Source organism: Salmo salar, chromosome ssa22, assembly GCF_905237065.1.
Source record: "Salmo salar chromosome ssa22, Ssal_v3.1, whole genome shotgun sequence".
Lineage (NCBI taxonomy): Eukaryota > Metazoa > Chordata > Actinopteri > Salmoniformes > Salmonidae > Salmo > Salmo salar.
In genome coordinates, this window is record NC_059463.1 from 18319629 (window position 1) to 18342424 (window position 22796).

General features: G+C 43.1%; 1 protein-coding gene across 2 annotated transcripts in view; it reads right to left on the reverse strand.

The window, feature by feature from the left end:
* Positions 1–19687, reverse strand: part of LOC106583046 (FYVE, RhoGEF and PH domain-containing protein 5) — a 46443-nt gene extending 26756 nt beyond the window's left edge. For both annotated transcript variants that reach the window (XM_014166805.2, XM_014166804.2), the window contains exons 1-5: positions 19384–19687; positions 14083–16912; positions 7466–7583; positions 6761–6819; positions 6232–6262 (exon numbers count right to left, since the gene is read on the reverse strand). In XM_014166805.2, coding sequence (XP_014022280.1) covers positions 6232–6262; positions 6761–6819; positions 7466–7583; positions 14083–16912; positions 19384–19393 — 3048 coding nt within the window. In that variant the 5' untranslated portion in view covers positions 19394–19687. The remainder of the gene's footprint in view (positions 1–6231; positions 6263–6760; positions 6820–7465; positions 7584–14082; positions 16913–19383) is intronic.
* Between the last annotated feature and the right edge of the window lie 3109 nt (positions 19688–22796).

Consider the following 22796-nt stretch of genomic DNA (forward strand, 5'->3'; position numbering starts at 1 on the left):
AATACTGTGACACTGTGTGCTTTAGCGCCTCCCGTTCATCATGTGCTATCGATCCCATCTGAGTTAGCATTCATCACTGCTGCGAAGCAGACCTGGCTGCTACTTTATGTCCTGGCTGCTCCCTCCCCTGGGACAGACACAGTTGTCTTACTCACAGCTCACTAAGCCCCAACACAGGACAGCAGCTTTACCCTCTACTTCTCTCATCTACTCTCACCCCCAGTGTATAGAATAAAAGCATACAGGGTCAAATGACAACATTAGACAGTTGGTTGAACAGGGAAGCTTCGTCAAACCTGAGAGACAAATATATGGATAGATCAAACGTCAGATCGGAGTATCATATGTTCAACCTGTTATTTGGGAAAGTCCTGGAGAAGAACACTCAGAAGAAGAAGAAGAACTTCACTTCCCATTTGGAGACAGGGTCTGGAAATGTGTTGTATTTTTTGTTATTCCTCATCAAACAATGGAACAATAGCTTGTGTGTTTTCTCCCAACTCTCACTGACGGTGGTCTTTTCCCCCAGCTGTGTGTGAGTGTTAGAGAGCTCTAGGGAGTGTGTGGCGTGGGTGGGTGGGTGGGGGTGGGTGGGGGGGGGGTGGGGGGGGGGGGGTCGTCTAGAAATGTCTGGTCTGTTCCAATCATGCATGGATTGCTGAGTTAGGTCTGTTGGAGAGGGAACCCACTTAGGAACATCCCTCTACTGTTATAGCTTTAAGAATTATAAGAGGCGAGTGTTGGATTTATGCATTATGCAACAGAAAAATGAAATATTGTTGAATATCATGCCTGGAAGGCGGGTATGAGGGACATGTAGCTGATATAATAACCTTATTGAGAAGGGGAAAAACAAGGTTAAACATCCTGCGTTCAGTATTCAAAAAACATAGCAAGTGTGCAGGATTGAGAATTCATGAAAGAACACACTGTACAAAGGTAATGAATAAGAATGTTCATGATGTTTACATGAAAGACTCAGTAATGAAGCAACAAAAAGAAGGCCATATATATCGATATGTCTACAGAATCTACATAAGAAACCTAGTATAATGATGATATATAGTACAATCATTAGAGTGGACTTGTGTATAATATTTGCATTACTCAAGTTTGTTTAATGGGATCAAAGTGCATAGACTACAGCTTTTACATTCAAATGAACCAATCATAAATCATGGTTGTACACCTAACTAACTAATTCAGGTAGTGAGTGCCCTTGCTTAATGGTATCCAGTATGAATGATGAGGTTCCATTGATTCAAGCTGTCAGGTTCCAACTATCCAAGCAACCACACACACTAGCTCCATGACAAAATATCAACAGTTTACCAATTCAGCAAACTATTTTTACATTTGACCTTTATTTAACCAAGCAGGTCAATTAAGAATAAATTCTTATTTGCAATGACTCTTTCAAGGCAAGAGTCTCATTTTGCTTTTGTTGCATCTGGAAATTGAATCCACAACATTCTGGGTTAGGGGATTCCTTACTTAAAATGCATTGGCTCTCCATTCAACATTCTTCTGAGATCAAAATGGGATCAAATGAATTACTCAGGGTACCGCATTCAATCTATTCTATATGTGAAGGTCGAGCTCCAGTGCCTTACTGGAAAATGTCAATTTTTCAGCCAAACCTGCTGGGATCTAGACTGTACACTTACTCTGACAGGCAGTAAATGAGAAATCATGGAGAGGAATGACAACAGCTGTATTTGATGCATCACTGACCTCTGGGAATCAACAGTTGGTTCTCCTCACTGCCCTCATTCAGAATGTCCCCTTCTGCTTTACTGTATTTCCTGCCTAAGGTAACTGGTACAAAGAACCAACCCCATTGCTATCTTATACTCTATTTTTGAAGAGGTGAAGTTACAGTGGACATAGCTGAATAAAGCTAAGTAAGTAGAATTGCACGAGCCAGAACAGCTCATATGGCAGGAGCCTATCCCTTGTAGCAACTTGATGTACAAGTACACCCCATGGACAGGATGCTAGTCTATCACAGGGCCTTACCCCCAATCTATCCCCTTAATGCTGAGATGCATCAAGTCCCATTTTTACTGTCTTTGGTATGAAGGAAAAAAGGAAACCGCACACTGCTCTTGATAGTATCACTGATATTTAATAAGCTTACGTATCGGCCTAAGGGCCTTCGTCAGAGAAAAAAAGCTCTGACGAAAAGCTCTGACGAAGGCCGTTAGGCCGATACGTAAGCTTATTAAATATCAGTGATACTATCAAGAGCAGTGTGCGGTTTCCTTTTTTCCTTCATCCTGTTTCAACTGTTGCCATGCACCTGCAACAAGATTGATCAGATGTGCGAGTGCCTTTTGAATCTTGTAATACTGTCTTTGGTATGACTTTGCGGGGGATCAAACTCACAACCTTCCAATCTCGGGGTGGACAACTTAAATGAAGGTAACATTGACCTATTCTTGACCTTTCTCTGTGTAAGGTACCCTGGTGTCAATGAGCACCGATGTGCTCCAGCGCTTGTGTAAATTCACCTCAAACAATGCCTGGTGCGTACGTTTCTGCGTAATCATCTGACTGACTATCTCTGGGCTGACGAGCCCACGTTGTCAAGGCAAGGAAGTCAACCTAGCTGGAAAAACACGGATAAACCTAAGCACAGGGCTGGCTGACGGCCGGAGAGAACCACCACAAACCAAGGAGCTGACACACAGGAAGTAATGTCATCAATGGCTTCTGGAACCTATTCACCTTATGACGCCTGACAACAAGAGCACATCCAATTTGTTGTGATTGTTTTCGTCCTTCCGGCCCATTCACAAACAAGCAAAACGTTGTTAAATATGAATTACATTTGTCATAACTATTAATTAACGTGCACAGGATTTGAAAGATATGTTAATTCTATTTTGAGGAAAATTATTTAAAAAATGAAAACATTTGTTTCCACTTAGTATGGAGGAAGACAGGTTTGTGTCATCGATTATGTGAGGCTATTGTTTAACTTAGCAACGACCACAAAGGGCAAAGAAAGCTTCAGAATGTTGGAAAACCCATTCACTTACAGTACATGTGTTTTGCTTGAAATTAACATGCTTTATTTTGGGGGTTTAAATCGCATGCTTTCCATCTTAACTGGCTGTCTAATAGATCCTTTACTAACTACAGCGCTACTAATATCCAATTTCGACTTGATGAATGTCTCTTCTGTACTAGATATATTTAGCTGGCTAGCTGCCCAATGCTAGCTGGTTGGATGGGCATCTAGCTAGATAGGTTGGAACTGCATAGCTAGCTAGCATTTCAGATCGACAAACAAGGTAAAAAGTATTATCTTAGCTAGATGGGTTATGAAATTAATGCCTTATTGGAAAATAGTTAGCTAACTAGCTAGCTTGCTGTCTTTGGTTTGCATTAAAGTTGTCATGTTCAAAATGCTCAACAGCTAGTTCAGTAGCTTGATCACTCACTTTTGGGCGTGCAGTTTGTCCCGACCGTAAAACACATTTTAGGTTTTTCAAACCTGATCTGCCATCCACGACAACTAGCTGGCTCGGGTCTTTGAATTGCACAAAGTGGTGATGTCATTTTCTCATCAATATTTGTGATTTATGCTGATGAAGAGTGACAGCTTCAGCTTTGACTCAAGGTAGATATAGCTAGCTAGGTATACATAACACACAAGTTCTTCTTTTTAGTTTAGCTATCTCAAATAAATTACAGAGATGCAGATTATTGGAGCATAGAGAAAATGTTGCCATTCTAAAGCAAGTTTGCTGCAATTCTACAAATTTTGTCATGGGGCGGAGAGAAGATTTAGCCATTTTATTACTCATTTTATGCAATTCTACACATTTTGCCATAGGGTGGAGGCAAATGTTTGCAGTTTCTAATATGATAACTAATGATCAATGGGCCCCACCCCGGTCAGTAATTCGACCATGCTTACTACAAGTTTAGAAAGTAACTTATCAATCTAAAAATCTTTTGCTGACACTGGCTAATTGAGTGACTGCTGATGCGCAACCAAATTTCGAAATTGCACCTAGTGTATTTTATTGTTCTAACTCTCAACAGTAAGTTGAGACCCCGACGGAGTGCCCCCCCCCCAATTTAAAAAAATATATTATTATTATTATTATTGGTTGTCGGGCCTACCAGTTGCCCATCCCTGTTGTAGGCTATTGAATTAGCATTTCACCACCATGGCTTCGAAGCTTGAAATATGTGGTAAAAGTTATAATTCTTTTAATTCGACTTGATGGCTTGCACAACACAAGTCAGACATCAACTCAGTTATAGATACAATACAACATTTCAAAATATAGAATATCATATTTTAAGCCATTTAATGCAGCACTAAAATGAATGAATGCATTTCAATGAGAGATTCACTTTTCTTTACCCCTTGTGGGTAGTACCAAAGCTGTTGGCAGGGGCACGCCCGAACGTTCAAACTTGTCTTCCTCCATAAGCACTCAGAAGCTAACGTTCATTAGCATTAATCAATGAATCAATCAACTGTATTTTATAAAGCCCTTTACATTAGCAGTTGTCACAAAGTGCTATACAGATACCCAGTCTAAAACCCCAAAGAGCAAGCAATGCAGATGAAGAAGCACAGTGGCTAGGAAAAACTCCCTAGAAAGGCAAGAGCCTAGGAATAAACCTAGGAACCAGGCTTTGAGGGGTGGCCAGTCTCATAGAGAATGACTGGTGGTGTTAGCTAGTTAACTTTATGGCACAACAGATTGCAAATATCTACATAAAAATGTTGTCATTAATTTTCTGTGTCTAACAAAATTTCCATTTCCAGTATTGTTCTTTGATTGAAAAGAGATACAACCGGTATGGATCACGACCATCGGATAGTCTAAAATGCTAACTAGCTAACACCGCCAGTCATTCACTATGAGAATGCTAACGCTAACGAACGTCAGCTTCCGAGTGCTTATACAGTGCCTTCAGAAAGTATTCACACCCCTTGGCTTTTTCCACATTTTGTTGTGTTTCAGCCTGAATTTATAATCGATTAAATTGAGATATTTTGTCACTGGCGCAAACATAATTCGCCATAATGTTAAAGTGGAATTATGTTTTTTGAAATTTGTACAAAATATTTATAAATTAAAAGCTGAAATGTCAATAAGTATTCAACCCCTTTGTAATGGCAAGCCTAAATAAGTTCAAGAGTAAAAATGTGCTTAACAAGTCACCTAATAAATTGCATGGACTCACTCTGTGTGCAATAATAGTGTTTAACATGATTTTTGAATGACTACCTCATCTCTGTACCCCACACATACAATTATCTGTAGGGTCTTTCAGTCACGCAGTGAACACAGATTCAACCACAAAGACCAGGGAGATGTTCCATTGCCTCGGAAAGAAGGGCACATATTGGCAGATGGGTAAAAATAAAAGCAGACATTGACTATCCCTTTGTGTATGGTGAAGTTATTCATTACACTTTGGATGGTGTATCAATACACCCAGCCACTACAAAGATACAGGCATCCTTCCTAACTCAGTTGCCAGAGAGGAAGGAAATCGCTCAGGGATTTCACCATGAGGCCAATGGTGACTTTAAAACAGTTACAGAATTTAATGGCTGTGATAGGAGAACACCGAGGATGGAGCAACATCATTGTAGTTACTCCACAATACTAACCTATTTGACATAGTGAAAAGAAGTAAGCCTGTAGGGATTAAAAAATATTCCAAAACATGCATTCTGTTGGCAACAACACTAAAGTAACATTGCAAAGAACGTGGCATAGCAATTCACTTTTTGTCCTAAATACAAAGTGTTATGTTAGGGGCAAATCCAATACAACCCATTACTGAGTAACACTCTTCATATATTCAAGAATAGTAGTGGCTGCATCATGTTATGGGTATGCTTGTAATTGTTAAGGACTGGAGAGTTTTCAGGATAACAAAGAAACAGAATGGAGCTCTACTACGTGAAACTTTCAATTTCTTTCAATAATTTTCCTCAGCATAGAATGAACATATTTTTCAAATTATGTGAACATTATGTAATAGTTTTGACAAACTGAATTCATATTTAACAAAGTTTTGCTTGTTTGTGAATGGGCCGGAAGGAGGAAAACAGTCATCTTCAATCAGGAACTAGATCAAGTGGGCGTGGCGTTATAAATTGAAAAATTGGAGTATTCAGAGGGCTTTCACCAGAATATATTCTACTCTGTACAATGAGAGTGGTGTTGCTCCGTTTGTTTATCTTACCTCTTGAATGAGCCTAAGGGCCTTTACATGTCTAAAAAAAACAACAAGAGAGAGTGATAGGTTAGTGATATTGTCAGCTTAAATGGGAATCCATTCACACATCCAGACAGGTAAATACTTTAGCAGATTATTACAAGATATAAAAGAACCAGATACAAAACGTGTGCCACATCATTTACATAGAGAAACATTCTCCAACAAGTCAAATGTACTCTCCGAAGTATATCAGAAGAACAATTCACTGTCTGCTGAGGCTGTACTGATATTCAATAACTTACACTAGACACTCATTTAATTGGCTGTCAGTTTGGGATGCTGTGGATGCTACTCAATAAATTAGTGAAGACAGTGATGAATAGGACAGAGAGAGAGTAATAGAGAGAGAGAGAGAGAGAGAGAGAGAGAGAGAGAGAAGGAGAAGGAGCGACAGAGAGAGGGGGAGAATGAGAGAGAGAACAAGAGAGAGAGAGAGGGAGAATGATCTGACTAAAGCAGGGAGGCTACTGATTCCATTAAAAGAGATACTCACAGTCTCTCAGAGTCCACCAGCTCTTTGGCGACGTAGAAGGCTCTGGATCGTCCATCAATCTGGATGACAGAAGCGAAAGCAGCAAGAAGTGAATGAACAGAGCTAATGTTAAAATGCTCTCTTTAGGTACTTATTCCTGTGAAACATTGATAGTAACAGCTACACGGGAGGAGGAGATTGAGGAAAAGATCATTTTGATTTACTTGATTCACCACCATCAAAATAAGAGTGATTATTTGATTAGAGTGTAGACGTGAAAGCTTTTTAAAATACACAGATTTAAATTCAGATGCATTATGTATGAGAGGCTGACTGGCTGTTTCTGGGACTGGCGCAACTATTTTTCTCCTTATTGTGTTTTTCTTTTGAAGAAGAAGAAGAAAGCAAGGAAGTGTGAGTCACGTGGCGGGAGCCCAGCTGATATTATTGTGGCAGTGGGATGGGGTGGGGTCCATCTCTGGGCTACCGTAAAATGTCCGCTTGAATAGAAAGACGTTTCAACAGAAAGTGATACCCACCATTGAATGTGGTAGCCAATTGAAATATTATGTAGTGGATATTTACAGGTAAAGGTCATCCATCTTAGATATACTTAATAATAAGCGTTTCATTCCCAAATCTTTGAAGATCTGTACAACCTGTGACTTAACACATGCTCATAGAGTTACATTGTCTAATGTGTTTACTGCTGGCTGTGTGTATCACCTGTTTGTCAAAACCATGCTCCACTCCTCCCTCCTCCTCCTCTGAGGTGAGTCCATGGTCCTCTTCAGCTGAGAGCCCTGCTGGAGTATCGTTCACTGGGAAAGGCTCTGTGTAGGCACTGCAACATCAGGGAGAGAAGAGGGACATTACATTCACTGACAAAGGTTTTACTATAGATGCTGCAAGAATGCAAAAAAAAACACATTGAAGCTTGCTGTTCATTTTTCATTTCCCCTATCCCCTTGCCCTTGCGTGTATTATCCTCTCCGCTGTGTGTGTGTGTCCTACAGTAGTAACATGGATGACTGAAGCCAGATTGCCAGGACATTAACAGCATGAGTAGAAGCGCTTGTTTGGGGTCTTGCTGTGAACAGGTTCATCACAGCAAGACAGACCAGAGACACACACACACACACACACACACACACACACACACACACACACACACACACACACACACACACACTGTTAAAAGTACTGTGCTGTACCAATATACACGCAGATACAGTGTGATGGAACCACACACACACATTTCGGTAGAGGATATAATGAGTATGTTATATTTAAGAAATAAGGCCCGAGGGGGTGTGGAATATGGCCAATATACCACGGCTAAGGGCTGTTCTTAGGCACGATGCAACACAGAGTTCCTGGATACAGCCCTTAGCCATGGAATATTGGCCATATACCACATAACCCCGAGGTGCCTTATTGCTATTATAAACTGGTTCCCAACTTAATTAGAGCAGTAAAAATACATGTTTTGTCATACCCCTGATATACGGTCTGATATGCCATGGCTGTCAGCCAATCAGCATTCAAGGCTCGAACCACCCAGTTTATAATTATGACTATAACAGATCACCCTGTAGAGACAGAGGCTATTACAGGCCTGTACTGCATCTCTACCCTCTCTGCCCCTGAGTACCAAAGGTTAAAAGAGTTCCTAGCTGGACTTCATATTCACCGAGACACAGTCATCCTTCATCTTGCCCTTACCACACTGAAGGCTCTCACACAGGACCTGGTGCTATTGGCTGGGCTGGAGGAGCATTACTCATCTGTGACCTCCCTTTATCCCCCTGAGGGGCCAGGTCACACTGGGGGTCCCAGGTGATGGTGATAGGACTAGAGAGTGTCTGGGAACCTTTGAGACCTAGGAGCTCATAGTTACTATATAGCTAGGCTATCTAAAATAGAGTTATACATTTTCTTGCGATCAAAACTGCTTCAGCTTTTGCACTGTGCCATAGTTCATCACCATCCTCAGCTTCTCCAATAATATAGTGCTGTTTAAATAGTAGACCTAGGCTACTAAAGGCATACTCTCTATCCCCCAGTGTCTGGGCACAGGAGTCTTTTCTTGCACAACCTCTGTTATAATAGGAAGCCCAAATGGTTTCCTTTCATAATCGAATTCCACGTTTAGTGCAAATATGTTTCGTTGGCTCCATACAGTATGTGTTAGACATGTTAAAAACATAAGGTACTCTTTCCATGATATATGCTAACCAGGTGAATCCAGGTGAAAGCTATGATCCCTTATTGATGTCACTTGTTAAATCCACTTCAATCAGTGTAGATGAAGGGTTAAAGACAGGTTAAAGAAGGATTTCTAAGCCTTGAGACAATTGAGACATGGATTGTGTATGTGTGCCATTCAGAGGGTGAATGGGCAAGACAAAGTATTGAAGTGTCTTTGAACGGGGTATGGTAGTAGGTGCACCGGTTTGTGGTTTTTCCCATGTGTAGGCAACTTGTTGGCTGTTTAGTCCTTGGAGGACCTCTTGTCTGTTTCAAATGTCCGATACCTGTACAAGGTTATGGGAGCGAGCACATTCCTGTAGTCATGACTTCATCCTGCAAGGGCACCAATATTATAAAGGAGTCAACTGTGAATAGGGAATTAAATTACATTTATTTTATGAACGGGTTCCGATGAAGATTATGTCTGCTTATTATTAAGGATTTTGAAATGAAGGATTTTGAAACATGCCTTTTACATTGATTACCAGTTATGTGATTCATTGTAATTTTGACAGTGGTATGTCCCAGGCAGGGATTAAGTGATCATAAGCGTTTGTTTTGATCTACGGCAGATTTGGTGTGGTAAACGTGAGGGGAGGCTGACGTGAGCATGGCATACCCCAACCTGAGTCTCAGTGCAATAGACAGGTTTGCTTGCTCCAAGAAAATTCCTTTTCATTTAAGTATTATTGAGCAGTTTGAAATATTTGTGATTATTTGTAAATATTGCCAATTGCACATGTGGACCATCATATTCAACTATAAGTAAAAGCTGAACTTCTGCACCTGATCCTGCATCACAATGCTCAGTTTCTCCTATAATATCTCATAGTACTATCCTTTCTCTGCCAGTGTCTAGGCACACGGGACATAATTGGGCTCATATAGCAATACAGCAGTAGAGAGCTACATTAGTGACAATATGTATAAACCATTACTGAACAGTTAGATTGAAATATTAGCATTTCAGTGCCCACTGAGGGTAATTTCTCACCAGAGTCACCAAGAGTGATTTCCTGCTCAACCTGTTATAATAGGAAGCCCAAATGTAATGGTTTATTATCCTGATTTATTCCACATAAAAAATTCAAAAATGTTTCCCTGGTTCCATATGTAATATATGTCCTCAATCACACTATATAATTTTGCTATCAGTAAAACGGCTTCCTACGAACAATAGTTGAAAGACTTTAAAATCCTCATTACACGGCAATATAATTATGCCAGCAATCTCTTTGCCTTTGCAACCAGTGTCTTCTTTAATACCTGGGAATTAAATCTAATATGACAAATTCAAAAGTGATTTTCTAGACCTATATGTCCCTCTTTTCCAAGGATTAGATGGGGCATGTAATATGTAAAACATGAAGTATTAAAATATGCATTAGATGCAATCAGAAGGGTATTTTCTGTCTTTGTAATAATACTATTAAAGAAAATAGCAATACGGTCATTAGTCAACTCGACATGGGAAATGTAAACGCAGATGTGGATTTAAAAACATAACAACAGTTTTAAATTGTTTCGAGCTGCTTAAGTTGATCATTATGTGTGATCTATGGCTGTTGTGCTGCTAGTTGTATGAGCTAGCATGCTTAGAGCCTGTCCCCTGACTGTGACTGCCATGATAGAGCATCAACGCAAACAACAGGAGAGCATCTGACAGGCTATTTCTCTATTGAGTGGGACCTCGTGGTTGTCATACTGTGAGAACCCTGCTTAAATTGTCCAGACTGGGCCCCACTGACTCTTTACAGTAACCACTCCTCTGTTCTACCAGTGAAGACAACAAGAGCACATTGTAGTTGTAGGTCAGACCTGACATTCCTGACAACACCACACCTCGTCTTGTTGTTCCAGTCCTGGGGGAGTCTGGGAACATCCACCCTGCCTCGCCCTCACACCCCACCCCGCCATGGTGGCCCCCATCGCCTCCGTCTTCCCCCTACCCCTCAGTCCTGTCTCCCTCGCTCCCTCCGCCCTTGTCTTGCATTTCCTGTAAACAGCAGGGTGGAGTGTAAGCCTATAAGGCAGGACTCTTCCTCCCTGGAGATTACCTGGCAATGACCTCAGAGGGCCTGGCTCCAGGCCTGCTGTACCCCACGCCCTGCCCTGCCGCCCCATAGCCCTGCCGCACCAGAGACCGCCCAGACACCACGCCACAGTGGACAGCCACCACCCTCTACAACAATGCACTCAGGGCGTCTCTCTGAGCAGAACTAACACGGTACAGAGGCAGAGAGGAACTACAAAGGAGAGGATACACTAGAGGCTAGGGAATTACACTAGGGAATTACCAATCATACTGCTGTATCCCAAGGTCCACTTTAAGCCTTTTACCATAACAAATAAGAATAATTGCCCGGTCTCTTTCTCTCTCTCTCTTGCTCTCGCTCTGTCTATAAGACAAAAAACATAAGTTAAATAACTACAGCAGCAAAATTATATACAAACTATTGTGGTTTGGTCTGTTGTGGGGTTATTCCAGTGGGACGACATTAGTTAATTGGTGCTGTTGATCTGACTGGTACTGCATGGTACAGAAAGTCATCACAGAGCACATTGACAGCACCCTGAATGGAACACAAGCACCGCCAAGACACCTTCCTTGCCAGCTAGGTTAGCAAGACAGTCTCAGTCAGACTCAATGAGTTTCAGCTCTGAACCAGCAGAAACCTAGTTTAAACAGGCAGGCACGCACATTCATTAATATCTGCATATATTCTAACTTTGCATTTCTTTATCCTGCTTATGTTTACGGTTACAAATAAAATGTACTTTTCTTTGCCTTTCTCTGCTAAACAGTGTTTGAACTGTACATGAATCTAACCTGGTGTGAAATGTTGTATGCTGTAGCAACTTTCTGACTTTGAAGTAACTATTTGCCTTCTTTTGTGGGTATATCCCCTTGTCTCACTTCCGCCCACTGTCCCTTGGTCCCTCTGCCCTCAACAGTCCCGATCCTCTCTGTTGGGCGGCGAGAGAAGAGTGTTAACTTCTGAATACATGCTCAATAAATCACCCTGCCATCATCGGCCCGCAGGGCTAGGACAGTAGCAATGTCAACCCCTCAGCAAGAGCTCAGCAGGAAAACATACACACGAATGCACACACACAAACACATATGCACGCACGCACGCACGCACGCACGCAGACACACACACACACACACACACACACACACACACACACACACACACACACACACACACACACACACACACACACACACACACACACACACACACACACACACACACACACACACACACACAGCACAGACACAAAACAGACACAGCATCCCTGGCAACAGAAGTCTATCCAGGGAGAATGCAGCCGAGGCGACAGGACAGATAGGCCCCTTTAGATCAGTTACGTTTCAGACCTCTACCAAACAATGAGCCCAATCGATAACGTCACCAGCAGAAAAAGATCCTGCTCTGGGGGACTATTGTCTGAGAAATGGAGGAGACTCAAACGTGTGGCACATTGGTTTCCAACAAACTCCAGATAAACAGTGAGGTCATTGATCATGATAGGGAATGGTATTCATCCACGGAGACTCGCAGTGCCTATGAAGTCGACAATAAGCCTGGTTTTGTGAGAAAGGCTTCCCTCTTCTAAAAGAGAACTTGCATGGAACTATGGGTCAAATATGCATGGGAAATAAGCAACATATTAAACTGTGAATCAAAATATACAATAACTGCATAAATACAACTCTCGATCTAAAATGTCTAAATAAAAATAATGAATTCAAATGATCAATATACTGTAAGTGTGAAATAAGCAACTTTGCACGAAGCAACCATAAATGGCAGCTGTGGCAATTTCCAAGGTACTGGTGTGAAAATTCATTAAAAAAAAATGTTAAGAGGCCTGTAGTAATGGCCTGTCCCTATGAACGCACACCAGCCATCAAACAGGTGTCTAATTGTGACTGCGGGTGTCCTGGGCTGGCTGTAGACAGTGGTGGCAGAGACCAAAGAGAGGGACATTTGGTCCTACAGTAGCAGGTCCCAGTGATTGCTCGTCCTATCTCTCTCTCTCTCTGCTGTAAATCTCTCCATCCCTCCAGGGCTCAATGAAAGAGAGGCACTCGGGGAAAGCGCCTTTAATAAAAGCGATCCTAAACTTAACCACAAATGTCAGGGACAAGAGAGCAATTAAACCAACCCACTCTTACTCCTCCCCCTTCTTTCTCGTTTTCTGCCATCACTTTGTCTCATTTCCATGGCTCTCCCTCTTTCTTCATCCACTTTCTGTTCCTCATCACACCTTTCCCTCCCTCTCTTTCTAGCACCCCCTTTCTCTCTCATCTTTCGTAATCCAAGTCCCCTTGTCCTGCTTTCTACAGTACCTCTCTCTCTCCCTCTCTTTCTCCCTCTTTCGCCCTCTCTCCCACCCACCCTCCCACACACTCTCTCTCACTTTTAATTTTAACCCATAATTATTTCTATTGTGAATAAACCTGAGCTCTGTCTATGGTGTTCAGTCTGTGAGCTATTCTATCCCCTCAGACACACTATGAAGCCAACACCAGATGCGACCCTGAAATCCAGGAAATGAGATAGCAGGATAAGCTCTCCCACAAGCATCTTCCCAAAGTGAACGAGCCTCGTCAAATCAGGCTGCTCATCTCTCACAGAACACAACACTCTCCACGAAATCTGGTCAGCCAGGAGCTGATGTTCATTTGAGCTACAGTTATCTTGAAGCTGGTCTGGAGATTGCAATGTTGAAGTAATGGAGCCTGGCCAAACCAGTCCACTGGACAACAGGAGAGAGTGGTTATGGGGAAGAGCAACCCTAGTCTCTGCCGACTAGGGTTGCAAAATTCTGTTAATTTAAAACAATTCCACGTTTTTCAGAAATCCCGGTAAGAGGATTTCAGGATTTCATGCTTATTCCCTCCTGATTCTAGGAATCATCCAACTGGGATTTCCGTAAAAACAGCACATTTTGGGAAAGTTTCCGGAATTTTGCAACCCTGCTGCAGACTGTACACTACTTTTCAGTTCAGACGACCACTGAAGAGGCCCAACATCCGTGATCATGAATTTGTTACACGGCATAATAAATTACTGTACCTCTCAGGCTCCTGCTCAGGTGACTGGGGTTTGCTGTCGATCCCAGGGAAGCTGTTCATATCCACATAGCCATCGTTGTCATTAGAGGGGGCCACTATGCGTTTGGGGTCCTCAAAGAAATCTGTGACTTTCATGGATCTGGTAGGTCTCCCACCAGGACGGATCTGAATGTTCTCATAGTCAGAGCTCATAGCTGGGATGTTCTCATATTCAGACGTGTCTGCACTGGGGAAGGAGATGGAGCGGGGTTTGGTCAGGGGGAGGGGCATGAGGGGGCGGCGGGAGCGCTCCTCGAAGGACTCCACCCTGGACACGCCCCTGCTACCATAGGCTTTAGGGTCTTCTTTCCTGAGGTCTTTGTAGAGCAGGAAGGTGGAGGGAAGGTCTGGAGGGCGCTGCTGGGGCTTCACCATACGAGACTGGGACTGGGGCTGAGGGGAGCCAGTGCTCCTGCGCTCCAGTTCCAGGATTCTTGTTGGGCCATGGTGGCTGGACTCAGAGGATGAGCGCGAGGAGCGTATGCTCCCGTCACCAAAGCCTTTAGTGTCCGTTTTCCTCTTGAACTTCAGGGCCAGGAAGCGCTTGAATGAGGACTTCTTCTTGGGCTTGCTGTCTGTGGACTCAGGAGAGACACTGATCAGGAGGGATGGGGAGCTCTTAGTGACCGGTCTCTTGGTGATGTAAGCCAGCTCAAAGGGAGGTGGGATGTCCACCAGAGAGGTTGGCATGGAAACATCGCTGGACGACTGGTGGCTCCGCTGAGAGAAGCTTCCGGAAGAAGTGCTAAAACATGGCAGAGAGAGGGTGTCATCTGTCCTTTTCATCCTGCCATCATCCTTCAGGGATTGGTCGGCCTCTGTGTGAGCTCCCAATGACAGTTCTCGACCCTCTGCGGAGTATGAGTTTGGGTATAGTAAGAAGTGGCGTGGCTTCAGAGAGGGGATGAGTCTGTTGACCTCAGGCTGCTCAGGACGTCGCAGAGGTTCTCCGTTCTGGTCTAAGGCCACAGTACAATAGTCATAAGTACTCTGGTACTCTGATGTCTCCTCAGGAACCGTCTCAGGGACATAACCCGAAACCTTCCCAGAGTAGGAGCGCGACCGCGTCACAATGCTCTTCCGGTCCAGAGACATAAAGTTCTCCCCCTCAGAGTCAAAGCCGGCCTCCTCATAGATGTGCTCCTCGCTGTCTGAGTCTGAGTCTGAGTGATAAGGTACGATGTGGCAGTCTAGCTCCTCTATGTCCTCTTCGAAGGCCTCTGTGGTGTGGGCGAACACCACCCTGTTGGTGAGCTCTGGGGTCCGTGTCCGGTCCAGGTCTGCTGGCACTGTGATGTTACACAACCTGAGACGGGGCTGGCAGCTGTTCCGCTGGCTGGAGAAAGCCTGCTCACGCTTGGCTGTTCTCTCTCTCACACTCCTCCCTCTGATCTGCTTCCTCTCCGTGTCATCCGTCTCATCATCGTCCCCAATCTCCACATAGTCCTCTGATGAGGCACCGTCCAGCTGCTGAAAGTCATGGGCCTCGGGGCAGAGGGAGTCATCGATGTCTGCGTATTCATCCACATCCTCCATGGCTGTTTCTATGTGTTGGCTGGATTGTTCAGGAGTGTCCTGGACCTCACTCTCTCTCCGTTTATCATCTAGCTCTTCCACATCGTCTGATGACAAATAATAAGGCTGTTGGTTAGAGGTGCCTGCTGTGTCCATCTCCTTTGCAGTGTGTGGTTTGTCACCACAGAATGTATCATCGTGATTAACCTCAGGGTCAGCGGTGCTCATCCTGTCAGCAGGCACCGCCTCGATGACGGAGTAAGGCCCAAACACATCCTCAGTGCTGCCAGAGAAACGAAAATGGCCAGAGGGGTCCTTGGTGGCACGCTCAGGCTGCCACACACCTGTGTCACCGGGCTCACCAGTGTCACATGTGTAAACAGGCTCATCTGAGGGGCCAATCACATCGTAGGGATACTCCTCGCCGACGGGTGGGAGTGTACAGCAGTGTGCTCCCAGTAAGAGATCCTCGGCTTCCTCTTCAGCCTCATCAGTGGGTACCTTACACTGTAAATATTCACCACCAGGGGAGCTGACTTCCTCTTCAAGCCCTCTGTCAGTGTCTGCAGCAGGCTGACTAGGGGTGGTCCCATGATCATGATCTTCGGTGTCTGGTTCTTCAACATCTTCTTCTGGGTACCCTATAGGTTCATCAGATGTTTCAGTCTCCTCAGCTAAACTCTGATTATCTTCCTCCTCCGCTTTGATTCCCCCCCCTTCCTCATCTCCTCTCTCACACAGAAACACATTGTCACACTCTGGATGATGTTCAGGGTCCACAGATGTACCATCATTGTCACTCCCAGGTGGGTTCAAGTCATCTGTTGCTGTACAGTTTTTCTCCTCTGCAGCAATGTGAGTGTCAGATGAACCAGTGTTCTCCATTTCAGATGCATTGTTCTCTCTCTCTATCTCATCCCCCTCCTTCTCATTCTCCTTCTCACCATAATCTGTGATGTCATTGTCATTAAGGATTTCCTCTGGTGCTGCTTCCTCCTGGTTGTGATCTGTGGAGTGGGGTATGGGGTCCTCTGACCCTTCCTGGTGGTCCTTAGGTTCCCCCTCTGACGAGGTCAAGTCTCCATTGCTCAGACCGTGAGGGGGGCATTGCTCCTCCTCTGCCTCTGTCTCAGATGAGGAGGGTCTGGGCATTGCAGCGGTGGGAGGTTTGGGACCCTGGGTAGAGGGACAAGGCTTTGACATCAGTTTGGACTGCACCTTGATCGTTAAGTGACTCCGGATCTTTGGTCGGGGAACTTGGAGTCGCTTCTGTAAATCTGGAAAGGAAATGACAGAAAGTGTGATTCATTGCAGTTCAAATACAATGTTCAACCTCAGTAGTAGTTGAAGTAGTAGTTGAAGATGCAATATCCTACCTCGAATAATCTTTCATTAACCTTTTATACATTTGGTTGGCTTTTGGTTGTATGGATATAAAACAAGCAATCCCTTAGCCTTGTTTTCATTTGTAAAGAGGAAGGCTGCAGATATGTCTCAAACTCCGTGACATGCAGATGGCTAGAGGGGACGCATCTACAGGAAAAACAACAAATCCATAGGGAACATACTGTAGGAACAATAACATCTACCCGAGTGGAATACAGAGATGTATTGCATGCTCTACACTTTACAGCTTATAGGGCATGGCATGATCATAATTAAAATACATCAATTGATTAAAAAATGACATGCGGAGACAGACACAAACTAACTTTTATTGTCTTTCACCTATGTCAAAGTCCCCTGTTTAGGAAATCAGATACTGTATGCAGCATGTACCTCACAGTCAAGTCCAGTGTTCTCTACCAACTTACTTTGAAGGGTGGAAAACCTGTGAAAGATAGCTGACTGGTTGATAAGTCTTTTGGTGAAACACACCCTTACGTAACAAAACTTATACACCCCTGGTCTCTTCCTGTTATTTAGTACCTGCCCTGACGCACATCCTATTAAACTTTGTGTGCACTCTGTACTCCCTCCTTGTCCATCTGTCTGCCTCTCTATGTCTCTGTGTGCGTGTCTGGCTGTCTTGTCTTATCTGTACGTCTTATCTGTCTGTCTGTCTGTCTGTCTTATCTGTCTGTCTCTACCTCTCTGTCTGTCTGTCTGTCTGTCTGTCTGTCTGTCTTATCTGTATGTCAGTCAGTCTGTCTGTCTGTCTTATCTGTCTTATCTGTACGTCTTATCTGTCTGCCTGACTTGCCTGTCTTGTCTTGTCTTGTCTTGTCTTGTCTTGTCTTGTCTGTCTGTCTGTCTGTCTGTCTGTCTGTCTGTCTGTCTGTCTGTCTGTCTGTCTGTCTGTCTGTCTGTCTGTCTGTTGTTTTCCAACACTGCTAATTAACTATTCCAGCAGACTCCCATTGAAGAACTTGACGCAGGAAGTCCATGAAGGAAGGACATTAACAGCGTGCCCTCACTCCTCCATGAACCCTTCTAGGAGTACAAATTCTAACAACACAAATGGACTTCCTCTTTGTCATTCTTCCCCTGACACACACACACACACACACACACACACACACACACACACACACACACACACACACACACACACACACACACACACACACACACACACACACACACATACACACAAGCACACACTTTTTCTGAAAAGGTCCTTTTAGTGGGTAAAATAACAATAAAACAGAGAAAAAACAAACATCCAGTCCTACAAAGTCCTTCTGCAAACAACAGGATATGAATTACGCAACAAGAATTAAATTAAAACAAATGTTTGAGAAAGATAGAAAAATAGGACCATGACTGTGCCAAGCTCACAGGATAATCATGAAATATCCCCCATCACGTAATAACAGCAATTCTATAAAATACTCTGTGAATAGGCCAATCATCACAGAGCAGTAGAAATGCAGTAGATCTACCTTTGGCTTCACCTCTAAAGTGGCATAAATAATCCCATCATACTGTACCTCACACAGTATAACCGATGTAGGATTTTTGGATCCGATACGGATTCCGATTTTAGAGTGGAAATATTCACCGATATATCACCCGATATTTTCATAATTATAGCTGGAATTCAAAATATACCTTTTTTCTGTATGGATTGTGTTTAATAACATGCCACATGAATCGCCCTATAGGCTGGTGCAAGACATCAGTCATGACACTGACGACAGCCTTCACTACCCATCACTAATTTGTTATTTTATTATTTTATTAGGATCCCCATTAGCTGGGAGATTATAAAACATGACATAATACAGAACAATTATAGACAAGAACAGCTCAAGGACAGAACTACACAAACTGGTTCACCTATTATGGTTAATTGACTTTAATTCTGCAATAGCTGTTATCTCACCCAAAGTGAGATTTGACCCCCTATTTGTCGATCTATCAAAGAAAATGAAAAAGTCCTTTAAAAAAAGACAAACTAATCGAAACAATAACCTACACCTGTTTGGTCTCTGATCCTGTAGTGATTTTAGTTATTCAATTTGTTCTCCTATGCTATTTCAAGCGGTGTAGGAAAAATTTACATTTGTTTAACACAAAATTGAGAAATGCTATCTCTTTTGCTCTCTCTCTCTCTCTCTCTCTCTCTCTCTCGCTCTCTCTCTCTCTCTTACACACACACACACACACACACATACACACACACACACACACACACACTTGGAGTATTCTTAATGTAAATACAGTAAGTAGATGAGTAGGCTATATCAGGCTCCCAATTTATTTTCTTGAATATGCATCGCCACTTGAATGTTAGCCTACATACCTGTGTTCATTTTGGGACATCATCCGCTATAGCAACCGAGAGTTATCCACATATATTTTTTCACACGCAGGAATCAACCGCCACAATATGTCCACAGGTTCTGTGAACTTATCCCAAATTCATGTTGAAAGTATTCAAGTGGTCTAAATTCAACATTTCACAATTTTCTCTGGTTGTTCCAAGTACTTGCTACTACTCTGTCAAGGTAGTAGCTGTTTGTCTACAGAGCCGGCATCCCTTTTGTTTAGCTGTTGCGCGACTGGTGCGCTCGCGAAGTATACCGGAGGCGCTCTGTCGCGCATCCTGAGAAGGAAGGTCTATCTCGCGGACAAGGAACACTGACCAAACCCACTTCATCCACATTCAGCTCAATAAAAGTGTTGCATTTCGAATTACAATAGCTATATATGTACACCATAAATTCATGTATTTCAAATGAGCAAATCGTTTGTTTTTAAATTGCAAATTATTTGTGACCTATTTGCCTACCGGAAATTGATTTATTTGGATTTGTTAGAACTTTGATGTATTTGACACGTCAGTACAGAGTTGGATGCATTGAATGTGTAAGTATCCCAGGCTATAAGCATAATGAGACATTGTTCATATTAAGAGGGTAGTTTTTAAACCTCTGGTTTCAGTGTCACCAATTATTCACATATGACTAAAACAAATGTGCATTTAAATAAGAACAGCAGCTTTCCTTTTCATTATTGATATCTTTATTGATTTAGAATGAATACAATTTGAATCTGAGATAGGACTGAGTACTCCGTCAGCATAATCAGTTTGAGTCATGATAAACTTGTGTTGTAATACCTAATATTCCACAACATATTTGTCCCTAAAACATTTCCAGAATACTATGAACTCTAAAGTTCCCCAAAACAGTTTCTAAAAACCGTTTCTTTGGGACACCAAAAGCTTTTGCTATTGGCCCGACTTCCTGGCTCAGCATCTGTTGCATGATTGGAGGAAAGCAACCCTTTAAAAACCTCTCTTCATAACAGGAAACCTCTCTCCCTGTTTCCTGTACAACAGGCAACACTTCCTTAGCAACAGATGGACAAGGTTGGCAACATTAACCCCTTAGGTAGGCTAATGGAGGATGATTGAGTAGTGCTGTGGCTCAAGGAAAGCCAAACTTACAGTAATCTCCAACTGAGACTCAAACTGGGGCTGTTCAAGGACACAGAAACATCCTGAAACACAGGGGGAGACTGGGATAGTCAACCACCTGGGGCCTCTCTTTTGGCAGCGCGCATCGCTGGTTAAACGGCCACACGTTGGGAGGGGACAATCTTACCTCTCTATTCTTTTCTCCTTCACACTTGAAGGTCAGACACTGCAGCTGATCCTCCCGGGGATAAAACAGAAGTGGATGGAAAAAAGTACAATAGAATAATCACCTTGAATCGCTGGAGGGCACATGGCCTGTGGACTGCGGAGGTATGCTATGTATTACACGTAGCATGCTCCCCAGTCCAGATGGCTTGGTGCAGAAAGCACTATGTGTTGCAGATCTATTAGGTCCTTGAGACTGTATCTGAAATATGTTTTGCACCTGCTACTGTATGTGGAGTTTGTATTATGTTAAACAGGCTGATTAACTTGTGCAAAGCCTCAAATGATAACATGAATAATTTGCTTGTTGTTGTCATGGAATATTCATGGCATATTAGCCTACTATTCAGGCCAGCCAGGTCAATGTTATATGTCAGTAGCACAGTTGCAGTGCCTGCCCTTTTGTTATCCAAATGGAAAAGTAACTCTAAAGATAGCACTGGCCTGGCACTGCCAGTTGTGTTCCTCTTTGGATTGTGCTGTATTCAGTGTAGCTAAATCGGACCTTTTTTGGTTTCACTCTTATTTCACAAATATGATTTGCCACTGGAGGACGGGTCTTGTGTAATGTGTCAGGATAGATGTGGACAGAAAAGAGAATGGGTTCAGGGGTAAATGTCCCTCCAGACGTAGCACAGACCATAAAACAACATGTTTTGAACAGGACACACATTTCCTGGACTATGAGGGTTTATGTGTGTGCAGTGCTCTATCCCACCACCTGGAACACAGAGAGAGAGAGAGAGAGAGAGAGAGAGAGAGAGAGAGAGAGAGAGAGAGAGAGAGAGAGAGAGAGAGAGAGAGAGAGAGAGAGAGAGAGAGAGAGAGAGAGAGAGAGAGAGAGAGAGAGAACATCAGGAAAAACATGTCAAAGAAGGAGAGAATAAACCGCCCCCTCCCCCCTCCATTCCCTCTGCTGCCCCAAACAGGAAATAGATCAGGGAAAGAGGTCAGCAACTTGTTCCCAGACCTCTAGACATATCTAGATGTTTCGTAACACCTGCTCTGCTACACACTGGACCTGGACGTGCTCAATGTTTTTTCCCCCAGTTTAAGTTGTCAGACATCAGTTCTGTGATGCAGCCAGTTACTGGAAACCGCTGCTTTAGTTGGTATGAATTCTCACTGCCAAACATTGCACAATGTATCCTTACTGCGTGTCCTTACTGTGTCCTTGATGTATTACCTGTAAAGTTCAATTCAATGGAATTATTAGCCTTGATTACACTTTAGTTGGAAAGGGTTGTAGTGTACTGATGAGTGTGATTTCAGAAAGCAATCAAGGAGAAATTCTTATCTCCTTAAAATGACCTCAACACCTTTGTAATTAGTGGATGGTAAAGTGTGACACACGTCTGAAACACTGAAAGAGTATTGGCACATTGTATTGATCACAAACCTAGACAACCAATAAATCCTTTAGAGACTTGCTTGTTTGACCTGAGGTTTACACTCAAATTAAGTCACTTGAGTATTGAATCATGGAAATGAAAATACGATCAAATTAAGACAAACCACTTCAATGAATTCAGTTGATTGTGTGTAAATTGACCTGCGTCGGATGAATATCGTGACCCAAATCCACAGAAATAGCACATCTGGCCAAAGAAGCATAGGTATTTTTCTCTATACCAAAAGTAAAATAAAAAACCCTGGTGTCAGAAATGTGCGTATACTCCAGTATGCTCTCACAACAGCATAAACTAAGGACCACTACTCACACCTCCCCCAGTGACACAGCCTGGAGCACAGTATTGCAGTAAACAGGTAGTCTTGGGACGTCAGCGCTTTATCAAAAAACAGCAAATACAGGCTTTATTCCCCACAGGCCCAGGAACCTCCAACCAATCAATAAAGCAGGCCTGTATCACCACAGCCACCGAAACCAACCCAGATTCCATAATACATATTGCAACAGCCTTATGTCTGGTTCTTTTATTTACTGCACTGTAACATTTGTGTTAGTACTGGGTGTAATAATTGTAGAGTTTTTCCTCAGATGTGCGGTGCTTGAGAGTTTTGTGCATTATGTCTCATTATATGGCACTTCTCTGTAATCTCTGTAATGA